Source organism: Brassica rapa, chromosome A07, assembly GCF_000309985.2.
Source record: "Brassica rapa cultivar Chiifu-401-42 chromosome A07, CAAS_Brap_v3.01, whole genome shotgun sequence".
In the NCBI taxonomy this organism is placed as follows: Eukaryota; Viridiplantae; Streptophyta; class Magnoliopsida; order Brassicales; family Brassicaceae; genus Brassica; species Brassica rapa.
This window is the reverse complement of record NC_024801.2, coordinates 11,368,557-11,394,145: the sequence shown is the minus strand read 5'-3', so window position 1 is coordinate 11,394,145 and position 25,589 is coordinate 11,368,557. Positions and strand designations below refer to the sequence as shown.

Below are 25,589 nucleotides of genomic sequence, written 5' to 3'. Positions count from 1 at the left end.
TCTTTTCCAATAGTTAAGAAAGTATCATTTAGTTATTTCTTTTAATTAGTCATAGTTTAAAAACCCATCTAAATCATTGGTTGCACTTAGATTAAGTGATTACTTGCATTCTCGGTGCTTTGATATCTCTCAGAACTGGTTCGACAATCATTTATACTACAGCATTTGTCTTAGGAGCCTTGAAAACTCCTAACATCAACCATGCAAAGGTTCCACTCAGCTTTAATGGACGAAGAGTACATGTGGAAGAGCAGGAATGGTACCAACAGAGGGCCACAACAGGAGAGTCAAATCATGAAAGATCTCTCTTCTCAAAAATATGATAGTAAATTAAAAACACACGACCACATGTTATATTATTACAGAACATCAAAACCATTTAACTTTTTAATTGTCTAGAGTTTCAACTATATCATCCTACAAATCTGAAAGCTTGTCCTAGATTAACAATAGATTTACCGAGAAAAACAGAGCAAAACAAACCAAAACCTAGTAAAAAAAATTGATTGTCAATACAAAAACCAAGACAATCAGAATTCATAGGCAACACTAAGCAAGAGAAGTTTAATTAACTGCATAGAGAGAGATAATGAACGACCTTAGAAAACTCGTGAAGAGCATTCTCCCTGAGTTCGGGGTTGCAAATGTCGAGCACTAACTGCTCCGCCGCATAGAACATGTGTCGTCCCTATCTAGTTCAAGTTAGAGTGACCTCTTTTTATACAAAGGAGTCCAAAATAGGTAATGAAATTATGAAACATTCGATTTTTAAAGCGGTGGTCAGATTACCTTGGAATAAAGCAGCAGCATATCAACCCCCATAAACTGGCCTCTTTATTTTATTGACATTCCTAGACTCCAAAAACGGAGGAGTCGCATCTGTACCACCTACCTGCACCGGACTGCCTTCAAGTGAGACAATGGGATATGGGACAGTGTAACACATTTCTCGAAAGACCTAACCTCAAATTTTCTATAGCTCGGTCTCAGTCTCAACAATCACATCTTTCGTGTGTATAGGATCAGGAAGAGAAGAGATCTGAGCCACATAACAATGTGAACTTTGACCTCTCCGACTCCTCCACGTTTTCTATTAAAGTGAGAATTTTGAATTGTCAAGACACAAACCTTGCCACATCCAACACAGAATTTTGAGTTACCGTGATCTAGACATGATTCATCAGTCTCGTCTAGCGTTTTCTTAAATCAGAAACAGTGGCTTGCACCATAACCTAACAATCACCACGAAATCAATCTTCAATTAAAAGAAGACCAGGAAAGAGGAGAATAAAGAAGTAGTAGGATACCTCCTTGGTGGAGACACTCAAAGTAATCACTGAATTCAATCCAGAAATCATATCCCTCTTCCCGACTACTTATCGAAGGAGATTACAGAGAAAAAGAGAATGATACTCAGAAGAATAACTGATTTGAAGGGCAAATACATGATCCAAATAATATATGATGATTTCTAGATCTAGGGGAGAGGTCGCTTCCGTTTCTGAGAAGGGAGAAGAGTATATCTTATTGTAATAGATCGGAGAAGACAATAATTGCTTCTATTTTCAGATGAGATGAAGCTCAAAAGACAGAGTCGCGTAGGTTTAAGGAGATGATGACATGGCTACAGAAAGTTCTCTAATTGGCTGATTTTTTAATCTGACGTGGACACACTCTCTACTCCTCATATAACCCTTTTAATATAGTATAGATACATATAATTCACTGATATTTCTATACCAAAAATACAATTAATAATTTTTAGATGAATAAATAAATGATAATGGCAGAAAATATAATATTGGAAACAAACCAGTGACATTTCCAAAAAGTATATAGTATATCATGTATTTATTGTTTTGATTGTTAGAGAAAATAAAGATAAGACCAAAATATAATGAATAGTTAATGAATAGGTGCAACAACATTTCATAAGTAATTTTTTTAAGAATCTTTTTCTTTTAATAATATAGATAATGAACTCATCAATCAATCTACCTACCCATCAAAAAAAAGATTGTATAATTTACAGTTTCAAATGAACCATTATCAGATTTCATTTGCTTTAAAAGTTTAGTTAATTTATCAATAAAGGAAAGTAAGATCATTCTGACATGGCTGATTGGTAAGACCATTTTTCGCATTTGGACAAGTTCACCTGTCAAATGTTGAATACATGATCAGTTTAAAATAGATCAAAGACATTTTTCAAACAATTACGTTGAACATAACTTATCAATAGAATCAAGTAAGATAATCCTAAAACATGGCTGATTGGTAAGAACATTTTTGCATTTGGACAAGTTATGTCAAATCTTGAATGCGATCGGTTTAAGATAAGAACTACAATTTGTTTCAAATTTCAAACTCTTCAAACAATTACGTTTAACACAACTTATAAATAGTAGATAAAAGCGATGAGTACAGTCGATCTGCCGTTACTTTCCATAGACATCTCATTGTATAGTAGTTATATGCAGTGCCGTGCGAAGGTTTTTGAGGACCCAAGGCGAATTAAAAAAAAATTTATTTGATATCGTTTTTTGAAAAAAGTTCTATTTAAATTCAAATTATATAAAATATTTTTTTGAAAAAAACATATAAACATAACACTAAAAAGTTTTGATTTATTACCTAAACATTTTCTAAATTTTCTGCACTAGACTTTTATAAACTAAAAATAAAATAATGATCAAAAGTAGGAATTAGTAATATAAAAACAAAAATACAAATTTTGAATTAAAATGTTGGTCGCTGTTAAAAAGCTAAATCTTGGCGTTTAAATTAAATACAATAAACTATATATTCAAAATATTATAATTTGTTAATCAAATTCTATAAATATATAAAATAAATCTAACTCATAACATATACAAAAATGAAAAATATGGATCAAATATTTACAGTTAATTAGAAGTAGAATCTTTATAGTTTTACATAAAATATAGTAAAATTAATCATAAATTAGTTTTTTTTTTTAAACATAAATCGAATTTAGAATCAAATAAAAATAAAAATCTAACTAAAAGAATACATTAACTATTATGTAATTCTTTTGTTTTGTAATTAGGGGCCCTTAAAATTTTACAAAATTTGGGGGCCTTAGGCAAATGTCTTTTTCATTAAGCTGTAAGCACGGCTCTGGTTATATGTATATTTCTCTAATACATTCAATTATTAAAACAGTATATTATGGTGTAAGAACACCAACGTGTAAACATATTTCAGCATACAAAAGTCACATCGCCAAGCTAGCAAAAGATCGAACGGTGTTTGATTCTTCAAAACACCCGAGCAACCTAGATCCTAGACATCACATATTCAGTTTTTTACTTATTTTATTTACTTTGGAAACACAAATGTATAAATTTTTATATATTTTTTAAAATAAATGTATATTGCTTGCTTATTACAAAAATGTTAAAATTTTATAATCGTCAAAGAAGCCGATGATGACGGGTGTCTCAAGTTTAGGTCCACGAACCTCTTTTTATTCTTTAAAACTCTCTCTCTCTCTCACTTGGGTCAAACAAGTCGACAAAGCAAAACTCTCTCTCTCTCTCTCTCTCTCTCTCTCTAGATTAGAACAATGACGTCGTCGACTTGCGGGAGGGAGGTTCATTACAGAGGAGTAAGGAAGAGACCATGGGGTCGCTACGCGGCAGAGATTAGAGATCCTTGGAAGAAAACTAGGGTTTGGTTAGGCACTTTCGACACTCCCGAAGAAGCAGCTCTCGCTTACGATGGCGCCGCCCGTTTCCTCCGTGGCATCAAAGCTAAGACTAACTTCCCCTCTCCTCTCTCTCTTGACCTTAACCACATCCCTTCCGCTCCCTCCGTCCCCGCCGCACATAACCAACACCAACAACTCTGGTTCTCGGCTCCTCCTCCGGTTTCTGACAATCACCACCACCATCACCATAGAGTCTTTCTCCGAACCGGAGTGCTCAACGACACGACCTCAGATTTCCTCTCTAGAGAAACACCGCTTCACATAGCCGCCTCGCCTGCCGCTGCCACGTCGTCTTCGCCTCGAGTAGTTGAGTTTCCGATGAGTACTGCCTCCGCAACGACGAGACGTGGCTTAGCCATTGATCTCAACGAGCTGCCGCCGCTTTGGCTGTAAAACACACTATGAAAATGGAGAACGGCGCCGTCTTGATGAACACTTTCGGTGGAACTATTATTGTTTTAACTTTAGTTTCTTTTTAGCTAAAAATCTTTTTAGAGTAATATGATCAGTTTTCTTTTCAGTGTCCTTTTCTCTTTTTAGTTATGTAAGAGACGGAGACTGATGGTTATGATCCATCATCCATGTTGCGGAAACAAAAAATAAACTTCTTAATTAACACTCAGTATTAATTGTTAAGTAGCCTTGTGTACATTGTTATAATTGTTTGATTAGAAAACTGGATCTAAACAAAGTTATTTTGATGTGGATTGTTGCGAGTCCAATGACAGTCGCTTATGTCAGTTTCGGGGTTTTTTTTAAATTGTATCGTGTCATGAAGTACGGACTGACTTGTGTACTAGCTCTCTTTACTCTGCTTTGCGTTCTGTTTGACTCACGCGCCTCTCTTACAACGACAAAAGACTGAGAAAGAGAGAAGCAGACAAAAGAGTAAAAACTGAGCAAGCGTGTGAATTTGGACAATTGGACTGCCATTAACACTTGCAGACAATAATTGTATTATCTTATCAGTTCGAGTATGTAAATAGTTTCCTATGTTTTTACAAAATAAATATATATTTTTATTAAAAATATATTTTCTAGAAAATAACTGCTACTTTTATCCTTATGTTCATTGTTTTTGAATATGATTTGTAAGCGAATTCGTATAGTTATACGAGATATGAATTTTTTTCTTTCTTTTTTTTGACATTTTTTGTCAATTCGTCCTAGAACCACTAAATGTGTTAACGAATGTAAAACTAAAATTTTACTGAGGTTTTTGTTGAAACCAAATTATGTTTAGATGAGCCATTTGTTATTGAATACCCATTAATTAAGTAAAGTGAAATTATGAATGATATAGAGTGTATTTATATATCAGTTCTCTTTAAACTATCTCCAACCTATTTTTATATCTTTTAAATTTTTTTATTACAGATATGGTTCTTGTTTTGATGTATATATTTATAATATTTTTCTATAAAACGGTGTTATTTATATTTTTATATTTAAAAATAAAAATAACATTTTTCTATAAAAAAATTATTATAGAAACATATATTGGAGTAAATCATCTCTACAATGAAATTTTTATTTTAAAATAAAATAAAATAAATATAGGGAAGAATTGGAGAGGCTCTTATAAAATAGCAAAATTTGTTTTGAAATTCAATGTTATACTTAATTCATGTAAGTACATGAGACCCTATATATTATTACATACTAGGTTTTTTTTTTGGTCAATTATAGTTACAATCACATACTTTTTTTCGGGCAACAATTACAATTACATACTATATGAATATATTTTAGGCCTAAGAAACCGGTTGTTCAATTTGAATTTGAACATGGTCTCAATGACGACCGCTGCATTTGATTCTGAATTAACGTAATTCCCCTTTTGGCTCTTGTGGAGACCCCACTCGCCGTCGCCTGACTTTGGGGTCTTTTTTTTTTGTTTTCTTTGACATTTACTTAGTTTATTATAGGCTAAACTAAACGTTTAGCGTGGTCCTTTGTGAGTCTCTTGTCGTTTTGACCTCTTACATATAATATGGAGTTCGTTGTTGTCTATCCGCTAGCTATCTCTAGTTTTTTCAATAAACCTAAGATTTATTTAGTTATTTGACAAAAAGTCTATTTAATAGTAACAATTTAGTTCTGTTTAAGTTACTCAAAAGTGTGGCGGCAGTGGCCGACCATAACTTTGAAGCATCGGTAATAGAATTAGCTATATCGTCACGTAAGCTAAATGAAAAAAATATGGACAGACATATTGTTGACATGATAGGAAATTTTGTTGGTTGGCGGAGAGGAGCAAATTCCAACAAACATTACTTTTTCATTTTGGATTAATTTCAAAATAAATTCCAACAAATTCTTCTCTTAATTTCAAAATAAATGTGGTTATATATTTGGGCCATGGGCTTTTAATCAAATGAGGTCCAAGTTCAGTTTGTGTTTATCTTCACTTTAGGTAGCAGTTTGGAATAATATCTCCTATGTTTTTTTTTGGTCAAACATATCTTCTTTGTTTTACTTATTTTTCTCGTTAGAAAAATAAATCCTTATCATAGTCTAACAGCTTAATGTTTTAGCATAATATATCACAAGAACCTTTTACGCACACACACACGCACACACACACATATATAAATATGTTCAAAAAAATTTAGCAATCGAAAGTATTTTTCTAATACAAGATGTTTTATACACTTTTATATTATTTTATTAACTGATTTGATATTTTATCTAATACAAAGATAAACTTCTATTACATACAAAGATAACATGAATTGTAACAGCTTACTGTTTATGCGGTACTAATGCATAAACTAAAGACCATTTGTTTCTTCATTGTGATGTCTCATCTCAGCTGTGGGACATCGTTTTGACTCTTCTGGGCCAGCCGTTTCTCATGCTTTCTGATTGGCAAGCTCTCCTCTGCTGAAGGCTTTCTCAGACTTGCCAGGATTGTCTTCGATCCTAAAGAGACTCACGGTTCAGGTGGAGATATTTTATCATTTGGAAAGAAAAGAACAACATGCTGCGCAACAGCATCTCGGACACCACTCTTCCTATGTTTAGGAGGCTGGATAGAACTCTCCGTGACACTCTCCTTGCACGTTTATTCCCATAAACGGTGTCTCACTGGTTTCCGCTCATAGTTTCATCAGGATTTTATTTTATCTTTTCGGAATATATAACTTTATACTTCTCAAACGCTTGTAACTAAAGTCTTGTTCTTTCTTTTTTGGAATAGTATTTACATTTATACAAAAACGTTAACATGATAAGGCTTCTAGATCTTATGCTATTTGTGACACAATTCCATAACAACAAAAAACAAATAAACTACTAATTTACTATGCGCCTTTATTTGAGGCAGCAAAATTCTGTCTTTGACCAATAGTCCCATTGTATTTTCCTTTTGGCTTTTCTAACCTTTCCTCAAATAATTGTATACAGATAAAAGAGAAACGACTTATATTTGTTCTTTGCCGACAATTTTTATTTTTTTAATGTGTTCGTCAAAAAGATTGATGCCAAAACAGATTTACTAAGTTTTGCTGATCAGAAAATTAAACAAAAACGTTACAAGTAATCGATAAACAACGGCAGATGAGAACAAAACATTCTCAACACTAACATTATTTTTAGTTTCCTGCTGACCCAAAAATTGAAAAAAAAAAAAATTGGCACCAACTTAATAATAAACGAGACAAGCTTCATCTATAGTTACTCTCGATTCAGACCATTTATAACTCGTCTAAAGATTAGTCTTCAGGCTTTGGCGGGAGATTAAGATCCAAATCCAACAACACACGTGACCGTCTGTCCGGACTACGATCCATCACCACAGACGACGAGTCCGATTCACTCCTCGTCGACTCTTCATCGAACAAGATCATCCCAGGCTTGACCTGAACCTTCGGGAAAGGGAATTTCGAACCGACGGATCCGAGATTGAGATCCGGAATCGACGATGATTCGACGGTGCTGCTTTGCGTCGGGCTCTCGTTGTTGTCGACCATGTAGGTATAAGGGAAATTGGTTTTGGCTTTAGCGCCGCGGAAACGAAGAGCAGCTCTGTCGTAGGCACGAGCGGCTGCTTCTGGAGTGTCGAAGGTTCCGAGCCAGACACGTGTCTTCTTGTACGGATCTCTGATCTCGGCGGCGTAACGTCCCCATGGCCTCTTTCTCACTCCTCTATAACGGGTTTCTTTGATTCCGCCGTCGCCGCCGTTGGTGTTTACTACCGCCGTTTTAACTGTCGGCGCCATATAGAGAGAGAGAGAGGAGAGAATCAAGAGTTTGGTGTGTTTTTGTGGTGGTTTGAGAATAAAAAGAGAGAGAGAGAGAGATTTGTATTTATAGACAAAAAAAAAGGAACCGCGGTTTTGACTGAGGGGCGGCTGAGTGGTAGTATCGTAATTATGGATTGAGTTACGTGGCATCTTTGTTTTTGTCTCCACGACACGAACGGGGAAAGTGAGTGAAGAAGCATTTTTCTCTCTTCAAGACTTTTTTTTCTTGCCTTTTTTGTGGTTTTTTCTTTAATGATATTAACCAAACTATAAAGCGCAGATTTTTTTTTTTACAAAATCTAATTACAATATCAATAGATTATAACATTATTTATGAGTAATGTTTTAACTTTTTTTATTTTAGTGTCTTTTAAAACTATATAATTATATTATTTTATATTTATATTACATAAGAAAAGTATCTAAAATATTATATAATTTTGTTTTTAATTATTTTAGCCCGTTTCATTACAATTTTTAATAAAATATCTGTAATTTGCTTGATTAAATCTGTGATATATAGTTATTTGATAAACTTTTAATTATAAAACTTATTTGATGTTAATTTGTTGACTAACATTTTTTTGTATAAAGTTATCTGATGTCAAATTAAACCCAACATAATCTCATACATATAATTATATGTTCTTAAAAATAAACAAATTTAAGAATAAGAATCTAATATTTATTAATTTTAACAGAATGCAAATTTTTATTTATGAAAATACAAAAAAATAATATATTAATTCTATTAATTTTATATTAAATGATTTTTATATAGTATCTAGACCCACAAAAATAGTTATACTTATTTCAGATTTTATAAAATATTTGAATAGTTTTAAATCAAATTACTTTAAAGAATATAAATAAAATCTAGAACGTCAAAATCTATACTATTAAAGCATAATTATAATAGGGATTCTGCCATTAGTTTTCAATTTATTTACAATGTTCTGTCATTGCTTATTTTTAGGATCTATATACAAGTTTATTAAATAATGGCACAAAAAATTAAAACACTTCGTAAACATAAAGGTAAATTAAGAAAAAGAAACCATAATATTGTTTTGGTATCTTAGTCAAAACAGATAGAGATAAAAATTTATTCTGATAATTTATTTTGAAAAATTATTTTTTTATTTTTATACTTATAGATTGTTTCATCTAGAATCATATTTACTCACACGAATTAAAATCATCAATAGGTTATCGCATCTTAGTTTGATCATTAAATAAATCAAGACCAATACAAAACAGAAAAATAAACGAATAATTTTTTTACTAATCAATATTTACTTGCGATTTGAAGTGTTTCTACAACACAATGAACATTGTAAGAAAATTATTCGTTTAGTATCTTCTTAAAGTTCTTAGATTTACCTTCAAGCTACCATCTAACTCTATGGTTCGAGGGAAACTCTCAAATTTTTACTGGCAAATCCTCAACTATATTTTCTCACAAAAACAATCCTCCACTATTAAGCGTCTAAAATTCAATTGAGCACCATCAAGTGGCGAATTTAGGATTTTTTTTTGTGGGGGCATAAAATAAATAAAAGATAAGTAAATAACATAGGAGGGGATTTGAACCAATGTCTAGGGGAAAATTATTCATTTAGTATCTTCTTAAAGTTCTTAAATTTACCTTCAAGCTACCATCTAACTCTATGGTTCGAGGGAACTCTCAAATCTTTACTGGCAAATCCTCAACTATATTTTTGCAAAAAAACAATCTTTCACTATTAAGCGTCTAAAATTCAATCAAATAGCGAATCTAAGATTTTTTTTTTGTGGGGGAATAAAATAAATAAAAAATAAGTAAATAGCATAGGAGGAGATTTGAACCATGGTCTAGGGGGACAAACTAATGACTGAAACCAACTATGCTATAGAAAGCTTGTTAATTCTTATGCAAATATATTTATTTCTAGATTTTTGTGGGTGCAGCTGCCTCCTCCTTACACAACTAGGTTCGCCACTGGCACCATGCATGCAAGTCACTCTCTCTATATGTTGAATGATTTTATACATGCATGTCATATATATATATGTATTTATTTAATACATAAAAGTAATATTAATTTACAACTATTTGTGTTTGAGAACCTGTGCAAACAAATCATTTTTCACAAAACAAGTTTTATAGATTTTGAAACCCTAGATATATTATATTAAGGTTTTCAAGTCAGTCATTCATTCCAGACCCACCTTATACGCGGTGATGCATCATTATCAGGATTTGTTTTTATTCATTTGGGTCACGAACTATTTCGAAACGGACATGTACTTTCGTCTTACGCGTTACATGTTTTTTAGTCAGAAATTGTTTGGGATCAAAAGTCAGAACTTCTAATGATGGTTTTTGGATGTGTTTACATGTGTGACGGAGGAATTGAGCACTGGAATATAATTATACGAGTAAAACAAAAACAGTGGGTTGATGCATGAATGAAACTCACATCACAACTGTGATAAAAGTATCTTAAGAAATTTTAATTATAAAGGTCAAATAATTATTGGAACGTGCCGAGAAAAATAACAAAGAAGACTTTAGATTTTCATGATGGTCAAGATGGGGGACACTGGAGACATTTTGTAGCAAAGCATGTCCCCCGTTGACCAAGTCTATTATTCGTCGCGTATCATATGGCAATCTAAAATCAATGAAATCATATGTTAAAAAAATATTAGGTTTTCTGGTACTAATAAAATATGTCTAATTCGTGTTTGTTTGTTTTAGATTAAGGACAGCCACATGTTCACTTGAATGAATCATAGGACACCCCTTAATATATATAAGTAATGTTGCCTAAAATTAGTTAGTGAATGTAGTTCAAATCTCTTTATTAATAGTTAATAATCAAACTGATTTTACTAAGATCTGTACAACAGTGTTTACAAACTAAAAACACAATATCTAACTTTACATTTCTATCATGAGATTCATGCATTAGTTACTCGGGAAGGAGATTTCAAAATTACCAACTCGTTATTGATTGTTTTTAAACAAATATTTGTTATTTATCAAGAAACTAACAAGAAAAGTTATTAATTCTGTACCACAACTAAGTTATATATGATTAGAAAATTTTCACTATGGTTGCATTTATCATTTTCGAAATAATTAAATTTGATTAAAACAAATAAAACATCTTTAAAATATTGTATTTTAAAATAAACTAATAAATATTGATATGCTTTAAATCTGATATTTGTTGAAAAAATGTTAGTTTCACAACATATAACAAAGGTGTAAACTATACAACGTTTTGTAAAAGAGATTAGCTAATACAATATTTTTTAAAGAATTAGGCTAATACAATATTGTGCTAGCTGGTGTAAGATATGCAACATCCTACAAAATGTGTAAGCAAGTGCGATAATATTACGTTAAGTTTTAGCTTCAAAGAAATTGTAGAAGGTGTAAGCTATATGCAACCGTCAACAGATTGCATGAGGTGTAAACTATTCAACAAACTACAAAAGTGTAAACTACTTTGCTGGTTACTGAAATGACACTGCTGTTAGTTTAAAGTTAAACAACGTGAAAACAAATAGCACTACTTGCTAGTGGTCGTACCTTGCTATGCTACATTCTCGAGTTCCATTCCTTGCTGGTGCAGTGAGCTTTGAGGATTCAGGTTTCAGCGTTGGTATGGGTCCTTCGCAAATCGCAACTCATGAGTCGTGACTGAGTAATAATTCAGCTATACCAAAAGAAAAATTAAGAAAAATGTGAAAAAAAATCAAATCCCTAAGTCAGAAGAAAATGTGGGCTTTAGCAACTCCTGGGCTTGTGCTATGTCTTACGTACAAAAAAATCATACAGGAGTTTAATTGCAAGTTTGTAACCAACGTGATTTCGTTTCCAATAGTATAAAGTACGAAATAAAATATAAACAGCAAAAGTACATGCAAACCTCATGATCTTTTTCATTCGTATGACGTGATAGCCAAAAACAGCTATTGAATCCTCAGACGCTCTCTTTTAATTACATTATACCTTATGTAAAACAAGTTCAATTCATTATTTATACAAAATAAAGAAATATTAAAACAACGCACGGGCTGTAATCCTCTATCTAATCAGGTTTTAAATATCTCAAAAGGTAGGAACATCATGCACATCCTAAGAATCTTGATTATAGTTCCTCATGTTTCTAGCATGTCTAAGTTTCTCATAACTACCCTCGTTATCATCATCATCATCTCGACCGTAATGGCAAAATCCTCTTTTTCTACTTCCAAATCTTCTTCTCAAGATATCAATTCTTCCTATAAGGTGAAATCCAATAGATTTCTACCAAAGTTGTACGGAGATTACGGGTTTTGGAACCCTAGCCCGGTTTATGGAGGAGGTTTTCCTTATCCTGGACCAGTGCCTCATGGAAGTCTAGGTTCGCAACAGAGACATAAGAAGCTAAAATAAACCTGGAAGTTATGATGGATGATCTTCAACTTTGCTACTTACGGGTGTGTTCCATAAATAAGGTAGTCTAAGGAATGCATACATACGTCATATGAATAATGTATTCATTCGTGTTTTGTAGTAGATATATACAAAGTAATTAGTTATGTACACATTTTGTTCCACTCTCTAGAAAATCTATGTATGTGTAATTATATTCTTAAGAGTATATTAGCATCAGCATAATATGAAATATCTTCATTAAAAATTAAATGTGTACAATGTTCACTATATATACATGTGTATAATTAACTACTTTAACCTCTACTCTAACTATTCATTTACAATTGTGTGTTATATACACTAATAGTCCCCCTCAAGATGGTGTTAGAAGCTGATGAAAACCTATCTTGGACATGAGTTTATGAAACAGAGTAGGGTAGAGTGGCTTAGTGAACGGATCGGCTAGTTGGTTCTCCGATCTCACATGAAGCGTTTTGATCTGACCAGTCGCCAACCGTTCTCGAACTGAATGACAATATCGCTCTATGTGTTTGGTCCGCTCCTGAAAAACGGGATTCTTGGCTATGTGTAGAGCTGCAGTACTGTCACAGTAAAGTACTGGTACCGTAGGAGCAGAGACCTCCAAGTCATTAACCATCCGAGATAACCAGATGACTTCCTTAGTAGTGTAAGCCATCAATCTGTATTCAGCCTCGGCTGATGAATGAGAAACAACGTCTTGCTTCTTTGATTTCCAAGAAACCAAAGAGTTGCCAATGAATATGCAGAATCCTGAGATAGATCTTCTAGAATCAGGACAGTGTGACCAATCTGAATCACAGAATGCCGTAACCTGAAAATCATCATCAACATGATATAAAAGAGCTTGACCAATTGTTCCTTTGAGGTAATGAAGAATCTTGTGAGCCGCCTTAAGATGAGGAAGACGAGGAGCTGAAGAAAATTGACATAGCTTATGAACCGCAAAGCATATGTCCGGATGTGTGATAGTAAGATATAACAACTTCCTGATTAAGCATCGATAACCTTCAGCATTAGGAATGAGCTCACCATCTTTAGAAGAAAGTTTGATGCTGGGATCCATTGGAATCGGAGAAGGACGACAATCAAGAAGACTAGCATCCAGGGGCGGACCTAGGTGAGAGGTAGGTGGGGCATGTGCCACATACAAGAAAAAAAAATTCATTAGTTTCTTTGAAGATTTGAGGAACTCAAGTAACTTAAATCTCTTATGCCCCATGCACATTTGGCTAAGAACTTTGTGATCTAATATAGAGTGCCACATGTTATAACATTTGCTGGGTCTGCCCCTGCTAGCATCAGTCAGCAAATCAAGAATATACTTGTGCTGATATAAAGAGATTCCAGAAGCATAACGAGCAATTTCAATGCCCAAGAAATACTTTGGAATTCCTATATCACGGATCTTGAAACAAGCAGAAAGTTGAGCAATCATGGTAGAGATAGAAGCTTCGAAGTTACTAGCAATGAGAATATCGTCTACATAGACAAGAACCAGAAGAAACTTCTCACCAGAATGAGACCAAAACAGAGTGTGGTCACCATTGATCTTTTCAAAACCCATATTCAGAAGGGTTGTTGAAAATTTTAGAAACCACTGTCTGGATGCCTGTTCAAGACCGTAAATAGACTTCTTGAGCCTCAATGCTGCATTCTGTGGCAGATTGTTTCCCTTTCTTTCGGCATAACCTTGAGGAATATCCATATAAACCTCTTCTGATAAATCTCCATTCAGAAAGGCATTAGAGATGTCTAACTGATGAAGAAACCACTTCTTCTTAGCAGCCATGGCAAATAACATCTTGACCGTTACCATCTTAGCAACTGGGGAGAACGTGTCAACGAAATCTACACCTTCTCGTTGTGTGTAACCCTTGGCCACCAAACGAACTTTAGGACGCTCAACTGTTCCATACGCATTCAGTTTGAGCTTGAAAAGCCAACGATATCCAATAGTCTTCTTTCCCTCAAGTAAAGAACAAACTGACCAAGTATCAAGTTTCTCTAAAGATTCAAACTCGTCGTCCACAACTTTACACCAGATTTTGGACTTCTTCGCCTCATAGAAAGTGGAAGGAGCAGTAAGCATAGAAACTGAAGACTTGATGAATGAAAAATAAGAAGAAGAGAGTTTATATCATAAGAAAGAAAATCAGAAAGAGGATAGAAATAATGAACAAAAGTTTGTGTTTGAATAAATTTTACATTCATTCAAAAAAAAAATAGTATACTGTAAAATATGTTATGTCATATGTTGATAGTTTTAATTAAAACGAAACTATATAGACTAATAAATGAAAGTTATGTGTAGAAGATATTTATAGTTAATCCATGTTGATTTAAAACTCAAAAATCATGACTTTTCAAAACTTGTGATTTCTAAGAAAATGATAAACATATAGAAGAAGATGACTGTATATTTCTATATATATATATATAAAACAAATTTAGAGTGTAATTCTTTTTAAAAAAATCAAATCAAGAGATGATACTTTTTAGTTGAAATAAAAATTTGACAAGATGTAGTGAAAAATTGGATTCAATAAAAAAACTCTTCGCAATGACAGGATTTTTCTGGAATGTGAGAGGGTTTAACAGAAGAACGAAGCAGGATGTAGTGAGAAATTGGATTCAATAAAAAAACTTACAATTTGGAGGGATTTTGGAGACTCGTGTGAAAGAGAAGAAGGCGCAACAGATTGTGTCATCAATGTTTAATGGCTGGTCATTCATAAGCAACTATGAATATTGAATACAGTAGAAAAGGGAGAATTTGGGTTATGTGGAGTTCAAATGTTCGGGTCACACCGATCTTTAAGAGGGAGCAAATCATTACTGTGTCTGTTTTGCTGGAAGAGGAAGAGGAATTCATATGTTCTCTTATCTATGCAGAAAATACGGTGGAAAACAGAAGAGAGTTATGGAATGATATAAAAGCGCATCAGGATTCTCCTTTGTTTAGGAGTAAGGAGTGGATAATTATGGGAGACTTTAACGAAATTTTGGAGGGAGAGGAGCACTCGAGTTATCAGAATTATGGTCTTGTGAGTGTGGGAATGAGGGAGTTTGAAGAGGTGGTTCAATACTGTAATTTCACTGATTTGGGTTCACAAGGTCCGAGATATACCTGGTGCAATCAAAGAGAAGAGCGGATAATTTGTAAGAAGCTAGACATATTTTTGGTGAATGACACTTGGATAAACAAAATGGCTCAGTCGTATGGAGTTTTTGAGGCCGGGAGATGCTTTGATCATCTCAGGGGAAGGTTTCACCTGCACATAGAGGCAGTGGAGAAAAGAAGACCATTCAAATTTACCATTGTGGTGGCAGAAATGCTTGGGTTACTCAAGATGATTGAAGACTACTGGAAGGAAAATTCAACTCTATTTCAGTCAACTTCAGCCTTGTTTAGATTTTCAAAATATCTAAAGGCTTTAAAGCCTCTGATAAGAAATCTGAGCAAGGAAAAGTTGGGTAAATTATCTATGAGAGCTAAGGAAGCGCACCAAGATCTTTGTGAGAAGCAAGAGAGACTGCTAAATAATTCAACTCATGATAATATAAGAGAAGAGCTTACTGCTTCAGAAAGATGGAATAGGATCTCTGGTATAGAGGAGAAGATTCTCAAGCAAAGGTCGAAGATGCATTGGCTTGAGCTGGGTGATAGGAAGAACAAAGTTTTCCACAGTGCTGCCAGAATAAGGGAGATGAGAAATACAATTCGAGAAATAAAGTGTCGGTTTGGTGCGATTGTCAAATCTCAGGAATAAATTAAAAGGGAGGCAGAGGGTTTCTTCAATGAATTCCTTTCGTATGAACCAGACAATATTCATAGTATTGAAGTTGATGAGATGAAGGAGATTCTCAATGTATGATGTTCTGAAGATGAGTGTTCTCAGTTGATTAAGCCCGTTACGGATGAAAAGATTTGAGTTGTTCTGTTCAGAATGCCAAGTAACAAAGCCCCAGGACCAGACGGGTACACTACTGAGTTCTTTAAAGCCGCTTGGAGTATCATTGGCAAAGACTTCACCACGGCTGTTCATTCTTTCTTCAGTAAAAGCTTCCTGCCTAAGGGATTGAATACAACTATTCTAACGCTAATTCCAAAGAAGGCTATTGCAGAAAAGATGAAAGATTACCGGCCAATCTCTTGCTGTAATGTACTAGACAAGGTGATTTCAAAGATAGTAGCAAACAGGCTAAAAGGTACTCTTCCGCATTGCATCACTTACAATCAGTCTTCTTTCGTTAAAGATAGGTTGTTGGTTGAGAATCTTTTGCTGGCTACTGAATTTGTAAAGGATTATCACAAGGAAGATGTTTCCTCTCGACGCGCCATGAAAATAAACATTGCAAAAGCTTTTGATTCAGTGAACTGGTCATTTTTTCTCACCACATTGAAAGCCCTGCATATTCCGGATCAGTTTGTCAGATGGATTGAGTTATGCGTGTGTACTCCGTCCTTCTCAGTGCAAGTGAATGGGGAGCTTGCAGGTTTCTTTCAAGCAAAAGGGGTTTAAGGCAAGGCTATGCGTTATCACCTTACCTATTCGTCATCTGTATGATCGTTCTCTCGCGTGTGATTGATAGAGCAACTGAGAAGAAACAAATTGGATACCACCCGAGATGTAAAAACATATTGCTGACTCATTTATGTTTCACAGATGATTTGTTGGTCTTTACTGATGGGAAGAAAAGATCTATTGAGGGGATTATGAAAATATTTGAAGACTTTGCAGGTATGTCAGGTCTCAAAATCAGTCTAGAAAAATCAACTCTTTACACAGTTAGGATATCAGAAGAGCAAGAAGAGGATATATTGTCTCGATTCCCATTTGCTACTGGTCAGCTGCCTGTGCGATACTTGGGGCTCCCCTTCCTAACTAGAAGAATGACAGTGAATGACTATATGCCACTGGTGGAGAAGCTTAGAAGTAAAATGAAACTGTGGACTGGTCGTTATTTATCTCATGGGGGAAGACTACAACTCATCAGTTCTGTTATAACAAGCTTAGCAAACTTTTGGCTCTCTACTTTTCGTCTTTCGAGTAGTTGTTTGAAAGAAATTGAAAGCCTCTGCTCCGCTTTTCTATGGTCTGGTCCGGAATTGAAGACCAGTAAAGCGAAGGTGAGCTGGAAAGATGTATGTCTTCCTAAAGAGGAAAGGGGCCTAGGACTCAGACCTTTAAAGGAAATTAACACAATATTATGTTTGAAGTTGATCTGGAGAATAATTTCAAATAGAGTTTCTCTCTGGGTAAAATGGATCCAATGCTATCTCATTCACAAGGGTTCGTTCTGGCCTATTAAAAGTAGCACAGTTTCGGGCTCCTGGATGTGGAAGAAACTATTGAAGTTGAGAGAGCTAGCGATGTTGTTCCTTAAAATGGAGGTGCACAATGGAAGACATACGTCATTTTGGTATGACTCTTGGTCTCGGTTGGGTTGTCTGGAAAATATTTTGCGAGATGGAGGGAGTATTGATCTAGGCATTCGAGAAAATGACTTTGTTTTTGATGTGTTGAATCATCATCGAAGAAGGAGGCATAGAGTGCAAGAGTTGAATGATATTGAGGACGAGATTGAAGTTATTAAAAGAAGAGTGAATCAAGATGATGATATTTCTTTATGGAGGAAATCTGATGATAAATACTCTAAAAGTTTCTCCAAGAAGACAACATGGTTGTGCTTGCGCCAAGCTCAACCTCGATGTGATTGGAGCAAAGGTATTTGGTTTCCACACTCCACGCCTAAATACTCCTTTCTTGTATGGGTTGCAATCAAGAATAGACTGCAAACTACTGACAGAATTCAGCAATGGAATAGACAGTGAATGGAGATTGTGTACTATGCCAAGAAATGCAAGAAACTTGTCAGCATTTTTTTTTAGTTGTCGATATTAAAGAAGGATTTGGAAAGATATGGTGGGTGGAATTATGAGAGAAAGATTCACCTATGAATGGTCTGAGATTCTTAATGTGCTATCGCATACAAGGAATATGAATACAGAAGGCTTCCTCATTCGCTATGCCTTTCAAACTCTAGCGAATTGTATATGGAGAGAGTGAAATGTTAGAAGACATGGGGAATCTCCTATGGCTGTGGAAGTGCTGTCAAAACTTGTAGATAAGATGATCCGCTTGAAGTTGCTTTTGGTAAAAGGCAAAGGTAAACAATACCTTGAGGAGAGTATGATCAAATGGTTTGAGACAAGAATTTGAAGAGCAGAAGATTGAAGAGTAGAAGTTTATTATAGAAGTTTGATATTCTCTATGTAAATATCAAAACTGAGGCACTTGATGTACAAAAGTTTGTGTTTGAATAAATTTTACATTCATTCAAAAAAAAATAGTATACTGTAAAATATGTTATGTCATATGTTGATAGTTTAAATTAAAATGAAACTATATAGACAAGGCCTGGGCATTCGGGGTCCCAATCGGATTTCGGTTTTATCCAATCGGGTTTCAGTTTTTCGGGTTTATCAAAATCAGCCATATTCGGATTATGAAAGTTCGGTTCGGGACCGGTTCGGGTTCTATCGGGTTCGGGTCGGGGTTAGTAAATCTTCAAAGAACCGGTACAACCCAATATACTTTCGGGTTCGGGTCCCAATCGGTTTTTCGGTTCAAAAGTACCTGATTTTTACCTATTTTATAACGAAAATATGAGTAAAATCGGTTCTTCAGTTTTAAAATACCTGATTTGTACCTATTTTGTAACCAAAACTTAAGTAAAATCGATTCAAAAATAAGAAACATCAACCGTGATCATTCAAAATCAAACGAAAAGTAAACATATTTACTGATAAAATGAAAACCAAATAAATAAAAGCATAAAACGAAAACCAAGTTCTCATGAAATGAGAAACATTGTTTAACGAAAACAAAATCAAAATCTAAATACTTCAAGATTCAACGGCCATCTTTAACCATCAATCTTCATGTAATAGAACCACCAACCTTCATGTAATAGATAAGTATTTTAGATGTTCAATATTTCTTAGTGTATTTTGGATACATATTAGGAATTGAGATCATGTTTGGTACAAGATCTTTTCGAGGTTTTGAATGTTTCGGGTTCTATCGGATATCCATTTAGATTCGGGTTCGGTTCGGATAATACCCATAACCCGAAATACCACAAAACAAGACCCATTCGGTATTTACGTCGGGTTCGGATCGGTTCGGATTCATTTTTATCGGATCAGATTCGGCTCGGATTTCTGGGTTCGGTTTATTTGCCCAGCCCTAATATAGACTAATAAATGAAAGTTATGTGTAGAAGATATTTATAGTTAATCCATGTTGATTTAAAACTGAAAAATCATGACTTTTCAAAATTTGTGATTTCTAAGAAAATGATAAACATATAGAATAAGATGATTGTATATTTCTATATATATAAAAAAAAAATTTAGAGTGTAATTCTTTTTAAAAAAAATCAAATCAAGAAATGATACTTTTTGTTGAAATAAAAATTTGATTTATTATATTTTTTTATGAATATTATCCAAATAAGATTTTAAGAAGAATAAATAAATAAGATGTAGAGTTGAAATAATGGATTAGCATTTTATTTTCAGTTAGATAGTTAATTATAGTTTCTTTGTTCAATATATACAAATCCAAGTTCCCCTATAAAATTGCATGGTTATTGAAAAACAAAAAAAAAATCTTTGGAAAGAAAAAGGATACAAATCTTCGAAACATAGATTGATTACAATATCTTAGCATAAATAGGAATTTAACACAAACAAAAGAGGCTCACTCAAGATTGATACACAACGACCGACAATTGGAAGACCGGATATAAATATAGATAATCGTTAGTCTTCTTCCATTGGAACTTGTGGCATGTCAAACCAGTCTTCTTTGATCGGCTTGTTGTTGATCGTTGAAGCTGAATGTGAATTATCCACCATCTCTCCACGGTTTCTGCTACTAACAAGCTCTCTCACAATTTCAGGAGTAATCTGCATTAATGGTAAACACGGTTTAAATAAAAATAAAAAAGAGAGTAACGTATTTTGATTAGACAAGGGAAAGTGGTCATACTAGCTCGTGATTTTGCTTCTCAAGTAGACTTGTGAGACTCTTTTTATCTTCCTTTCTTAGTTCGTGCTTGTACCTGCAAAAAAAGAGATTAACACTTGACAAAAGCAGACTTACTGTGCCTGAAATGAACAACTCTTCTTCTTCTCCTTTATTCCTTACCGTTGCACAAAGGCGAGAAGAGTTTGGTGCCAAATGACCGGCATAACTTTTGTCTCCTTACAAAATCTCAAGAAGTGAGCAGCGACCGCATCAATGGCCAGATGAGCCAGCGCATATTTCTTCTCCAGGATAGCTTTCATGAAGTAACTACACACACAAAAACAAAAACACAATGTAACCGAAGAAGGGCACAAGATATGAGTACCTACATTTGTAGGTCTAAGGTATAGGCTGCATTTTACCTTCTTGTGCCAAGAAACTCCATCTCCGCCAAACATACCAAGGCAGCACTGCAGTTCATGTGCATGAATTATTTTGGTTTTATGTGCTCAATAATTTGGAAAATATAAAAGGTAAATCCTTGTTACCTTGAAAATTTTTCAGGAATAGAAAACTTGTGTATTATACTCCCAATAATAACAGCTTCGGGGATGGTGCATGTTCCAGACTTAACAAAAATAGGCAACTTAATTTAGAGAAAAGTCACAAAAGGAGAAGGACAAAAGAAAAGAAAAGAAAAGAGAAAACACACCTTACACAAGGGAAGTAAAATCCCACAGTAGAATCCTTTGGGCTTGAAGAGTGCCTTTTTCAAAGATTGGTAGAGACAAAAATGTAGCTTTTTGTGGATTCTGATGTCCTCTCTGACCCTAGGAAGAAGAAAAAGCTCATAGAAGCGTTCAGCTTTGCTGCTGGAGGCAAACATGTTTGTAGCCTTGTACATTGCATTTGGTGACCAACTCTCTGGTTGAGTCAACTTCAATAAACTTTCCCAATTTTCCAGTCTAGTAAGATGGTTAAGAGCTTTCGGCATTTTACCGTTTGTGTATAGACTCATAAACTCTCCCAGCCTGCAATAGTTTATCAGAGACAATTGTAAGATGGTGGAATTTGTAAAAAAGTGACTTTTTTTTTTCAAGGACAAGGGTAAAAAGAGAGGCTTTACTTTCGATAGTAGTCAGTTATTGAATCAAAAGCTGCGCCTACAAACAAGATATTCATCCAGCCAGAGAATGAGAATTAGCCAGTTAAAAAAAAAAAAGCAAAGACTTTAGTATAGTTAACAAGCAAAAACCTGTAGCAGCAATATGTTTTTCTTCAAGCGAAGAAGTAATAGCATCAGAGACACGTTTTGCTATTGAAGCCCCATCCTTGTGAAAGAAGGCATCTAGTAATAACTTTTCTTCTTTCTCGCTACAGGCCATATCCTCCTTGAACAATTTAATCGGAAACAAATGCAACAACTTTAGACCAGTGCCACCAATAAGAATCTCAATCTAAGCCTTACATATCTCACATGGTAATCAAGTTGGCTCTGGATCTCATCAACATCATCGTCAATAACATCTTCCAACTCATACAATGGTTGCTTGAAGGAGAAGGCGCTCATGGGGGTGTTTTCTTCATCCTCGACTTCCTTTTGCTGCGCATACGCTTCCTTCAGTATCTTCTCCGTTAGCTGAACTAGGGGTGGGCACTTTACCCGATATCCGAAGTGGCACCCGAACCCGATCCGAAAAACCCGAACCGAAATCCGAACCGAAGTAGCAAAATACCCGAACGGGTATTGAATTAGGAGAGATTGGATACCCGAACCCGAATGGATAATATCCGAACCCGAATGGATATCCGAAGATAACCGAACATATGTATAATTAACCTTATATTTCTAGTTTACATCTCTCATTTTATATAAAATAATTATATTAATACTACACATACTTTAAGTTCATATGATATATATACAATTCCGGAAAAAATGATTTGCTACTCACTTAAAAAGTATGTCAAGTTTTTTTATTTCAAAAATTAACAAAAAGTTACATCCAAAATTTTAAAACAATAACTAAATTAATGCATTTTTAGTTTTAAAATGTTATGTCCAAATCTATTAATCATTTAATCTATTAAAAATAAAAAAGAAGTTAAGTAAAATTTATATTCTTAAATACAAGAAATTTAAGAAATGAAAAATTTAATTTTTTTTTTCAAAATCTAAATATCCGAACCCGATCCGAAATAACCGAACCCGAACTAAAAATACCCGAACCCGATCCGAAGTATAGAAATACCCGAACGGGTTCTATACCTCTATACCGAAATACCCGAAAATCCGAAATACCCGACCCGAACCCGAACGGGTACCCGAACGCCCAGCCCTAAGCTGAACAAAACAAAACTATTAGAGAAACCCATCAATCAATCAACAAAAAGAATCCAATACTTCTCACCTTCCGGCTTTTGCAACCATTCATCGGTGAGGAGGCGGCAGCAACCGAGAATGCCTTAAAGTTCCTCTTTGTCGCCATTGGAAGAAGGGCAGTGAGAATCACCTTACTTACGGCTCTCTCGCGCAGACCTAGCCTTATTGTTGTGACCGACCACACACAAGAAGAAACGATGGGTTAGGTTTTTTACCCGATTATTGCAGCCCATTTATATGCATGCATAATTTACTTGATTTACCAATTTTTAAGTCTAGATTTTTAAAATGTCCCTATACCAAAAAAAAAACTCTTCATTTCATATTCAGATAAAAATAGAGATCGGTAACTCGATGCGGGTTGGAGTTTTTTGAATCGGGTGTTCTAACTACGGGTATGAATGATGCAATGCTGGTCCTAATACCAAAAGTACTCAAGCCAGAAAAAAATTATGCAATTCCACCCCATCAGTTTATGCAAACAAAAGCGATAGTGTTGAGATTGAATAACCTTATGCCTAAACTCATTGGTCCAGCGCAAGCCAGTTTTATCCTAGGCAGACTTAGTATTGTTAACATTGTTGCGGTCCAGGAAGCCCCTGTTTGGAACTACGCTAGGCGTTAGTCGGGCAGAAATCGCGGGCCTAAGAAGTTACCGAAAAATCGGAGATTAATCAGGGTATACAGAGACTAATTTAATTATTATCTTATTTTATTATAATATTTAAATTAAATATAAAATATAAATATATTAGAATGTAATAGTTTTCTTGTATGTTATCATTGAAATTTATTTTTATTGGTTGAACAAAATTAATTGTTAGCATATGTTAATACCATATAATTGAGAAACAAATTAATCTAGACTAGTTTTTGATTTTTTATATATGTATACGTGTATATATATTAACCTCTACGAAACTCTACCAAAACTTTGTTGTTTCCCATTGGCTGAGTCCCTTGTTCTTACGCCAAGTAACCCGGGTTCGATACTTCTTGACTGCAATCTATTTACTTTTGCTTTGTTTGTATTGATTTACAAAAGTCCCGCATCGGTTATAGAAGAAAAAGGAGACAAAATCTCACTCAATACAGTATAACACTTTTAAATTAATATATACACTAAAAATCTTTATAAAATAATATAATTTTGTAGTCCCAAATGGAGTTTTTGGTTCAATTAGTATATCGATAAAATTAATATCTCTATAAATTAAAAAAAAAATTTATAGTTTTGATGTAGTCCGCATTATTAATTTATAGAGGTTTTACTGTATATAGAGTTCACATGCTATAGGAAGAGTAAGGTATTTGGGCTTCGGAATTCAATCTAAAGCCCAATGTATATTTTCATAGTTTATAATTTAGGCCTAATTAAACAGGCCGATTAGTTGGTGGTTTGGCCGATTAATCGGTTTAATGGGCCGAGTAATATATGTCTGATTTCTTGGGAGATTTTACTGCGGGAGCTGTCTGAGTAGCGTCTACACGGACGCCTAGGTGGCTAGGCGGCCGTGTTTTTGAACAGAGCAGGAAACTCTTCACTCAATGAGAAAGAAGAAAAGACGCAGAGGCTGGATGCTTCTTAAGTTGGACCTTGAGAAAACCTATGATCGAATCAGATAGGACTTTTTAGAAGACACTCTCCAAGGATATGGATTAAATGGATTATGCAATGTGTTATGAACCTGGGAATGAATTTATTATGGAATGGAGAGAGGACATAAGCGTTTACGCCTCAGCGTGGACTTCGGCAGGGAGATATTTTCTGTCATCGTACTTATTTGTGTTATGTATGGAGAGATTGTGTCACCAAATCGAATTCGCTGTTGCTAATAAGGAGTGGAAACCAATCAGGCTGTCTAGGGGCGGACCATCCTTATCACATGTTTGTTTTGCAGACGATCTGATCTTGTTTGCAGGAGCCTCAATATCGCAGATCCGGGTGATTCGCAAAGTTCTGGAGAGATTTTGTCGAGCTTCTGGGCAAAAAGTAAGTCTGGAGAAATCTCTAATCATGTCTAATCTTCTTTTCTGAGAATGTTCATCGTGATTTAGCGAACTCGATAAGCAATGAGAGTGGCATCAAAGGAACTAAAGAGTTGGGAAAATACTTGGGTATGCATGTCTTGCAAAAAAGGATAAACAAGGAGACGTTTGAGGAAGTAATTGAGAAAGTTTCTTCCGAACTTGCTGGATGGAAGAGGAGATTCTTGAGTTTGGCGGGAAGGATAACACTTACTAAGTCTGTCCTCTCATCTATATTCTAGTACATACGATGAGTACTATAGCTCTTCTGATATCTACCTTGGATCAATTAGATAAGATTGCTCGGTCCTCCCATAAACAGCTCATGTGATACAGTCAGGCGTGAACCTTCATAAGGTATGTAGAATTGTCGGCTGTAGAATCGTCTGTAATATTCTCATAGTTTGTAATAGCATAATTATCCAGCGTTGAAAAAAAAAACTCTTAAGTGCTTAAGCAAAAGTTATTATATATAACATGTGCTTTATGTTTAACCGGGGCTTCTAGCTCTAGTGGTAAAGGGCTTACAGCTGTGAGTACCACCACCTGGGTTCGAATCCCGGCCACTGGGGAATTAACATTTCGGCATCGCCAGGGACAGAGGACCGACACGTGGCAACACGTGACTAGTCTGGATCACTTCTGTGGGGCCAGGATACCTCTGTATAATTCAAAAAAAAAAAGATTGCTCGGTCCTTTATCT

General features: G+C 34.7%; 4 protein-coding genes across 5 annotated transcripts; 2 read left to right on the top strand and 2 right to left on the bottom strand.

Annotated features, from left to right (window-relative positions):
• Nucleotides 1–22: 22 nt before the first annotated feature.
• Nucleotides 23–7,386, top strand: LOC103829013 (ethylene-responsive transcription factor 12-like). The gene has a single exon (XM_033274302.1). The coding sequence runs from the start codon at nt 3,590–3,592 to the stop codon at nt 4,124–4,126; it is 537 nt and encodes a 178-aa protein (XP_033130193.1). The 5' UTR covers nt 23–3,589; the 3' UTR covers nt 4,127–7,386.
• Nucleotides 7,213–8,041, bottom strand: LOC103829012 (ethylene-responsive transcription factor 11). The gene has a single exon (XM_009104664.3). It carries the CDS (start codon nt 7,954–7,956, stop codon nt 7,450–7,452), a length of 507 nt encoding a protein of 168 aa, XP_009102912.1. The 5' UTR covers nt 7,957–8,041; the 3' UTR covers nt 7,213–7,449.
• Nucleotides 8,042–9,541: 1,500 nt separating this feature from the next.
• Nucleotides 9,542–12,659, top strand: LOC103829011. The gene has a single exon (XM_033274303.1). It carries the CDS (start codon nt 12,104–12,106, stop codon nt 12,410–12,412), a length of 309 nt encoding a protein of 102 aa, XP_033130194.1. The 5' UTR covers nt 9,542–12,103; the 3' UTR covers nt 12,413–12,659.
• Nucleotides 12,660–20,056: 7,397 nt separating this feature from the next.
• LOC103829010 (bystin-like) lies at nt 20,057–23,112 on the bottom strand. 2 transcript variants are annotated; one of them, XM_009104662.3, is made up of 10 exons: nt 22,887–23,112; nt 21,953–22,114; nt 21,731–21,866; nt 21,602–21,638; nt 21,188–21,506; nt 21,024–21,103; nt 20,898–20,945; nt 20,656–20,802; nt 20,497–20,569; nt 20,057–20,414 (listed from the first exon to the last, which is right to left on the bottom strand). In XM_009104662.3, exons 1-10 carry the CDS (start codon nt 22,962–22,964, stop codon nt 20,268–20,270), a joined length of 1,227 nt encoding a protein of 408 aa, XP_009102910.1. In that variant the 5' UTR covers nt 22,965–23,112; the 3' UTR covers nt 20,057–20,267. The 2 variants fall into 2 exon arrangements, with proteins under 2 accessions (XP_009102910.1, XP_033131616.1); XM_033275725.1 differs by lacking the exon at nt 22,887–23,112 and adding an exon at nt 22,826–22,841 and having other exon boundaries at nt 21,953–22,119.
• Between the last annotated feature and the right edge of the window lie 2,477 nt (nt 23,113–25,589).

Excerpts from the sequence above, each read along its gene's own strand:
- LOC103829013 (XM_033274302.1), top strand. The coding sequence starts at position 3,590 with ATGACGTCGTCGACTTGCGGGAGGGAGGTTCATTACAGAGGAGTAAGG.
- LOC103829012 (XM_009104664.3), bottom strand. The coding sequence starts at position 7,956 with ATGGCGCCGACAGTTAAAACGGCGGTAGTAAACACCAACGGCGGCGAC.
- LOC103829011 (XM_033274303.1), top strand. The coding sequence starts at position 12,104 with ATGCACATCCTAAGAATCTTGATTATAGTTCCTCATGTTTCTAGCATG.
- LOC103829010 (XM_009104662.3), bottom strand. The coding sequence starts at position 22,964 with ATGGCGACAAAGAGGAACTTTAAGGCATTCTCGGTTGCTGCCGCCTCC. Across the intron at positions 22,115-22,886 it reads ATGGTTGCAAAAGCCGGAAG|CTAACGGAGAAGATACTGAA; the intron begins GTGAGAAGTATT and ends CCCCTAGTTCAG. Across the intron at positions 20,570-20,655 it reads CTTCTCGCCTTTGTGCAACG|GTACAAGCACGAACTAAGAA; the intron begins GTAAGGAATAAA and ends CTTTTTTTGCAG.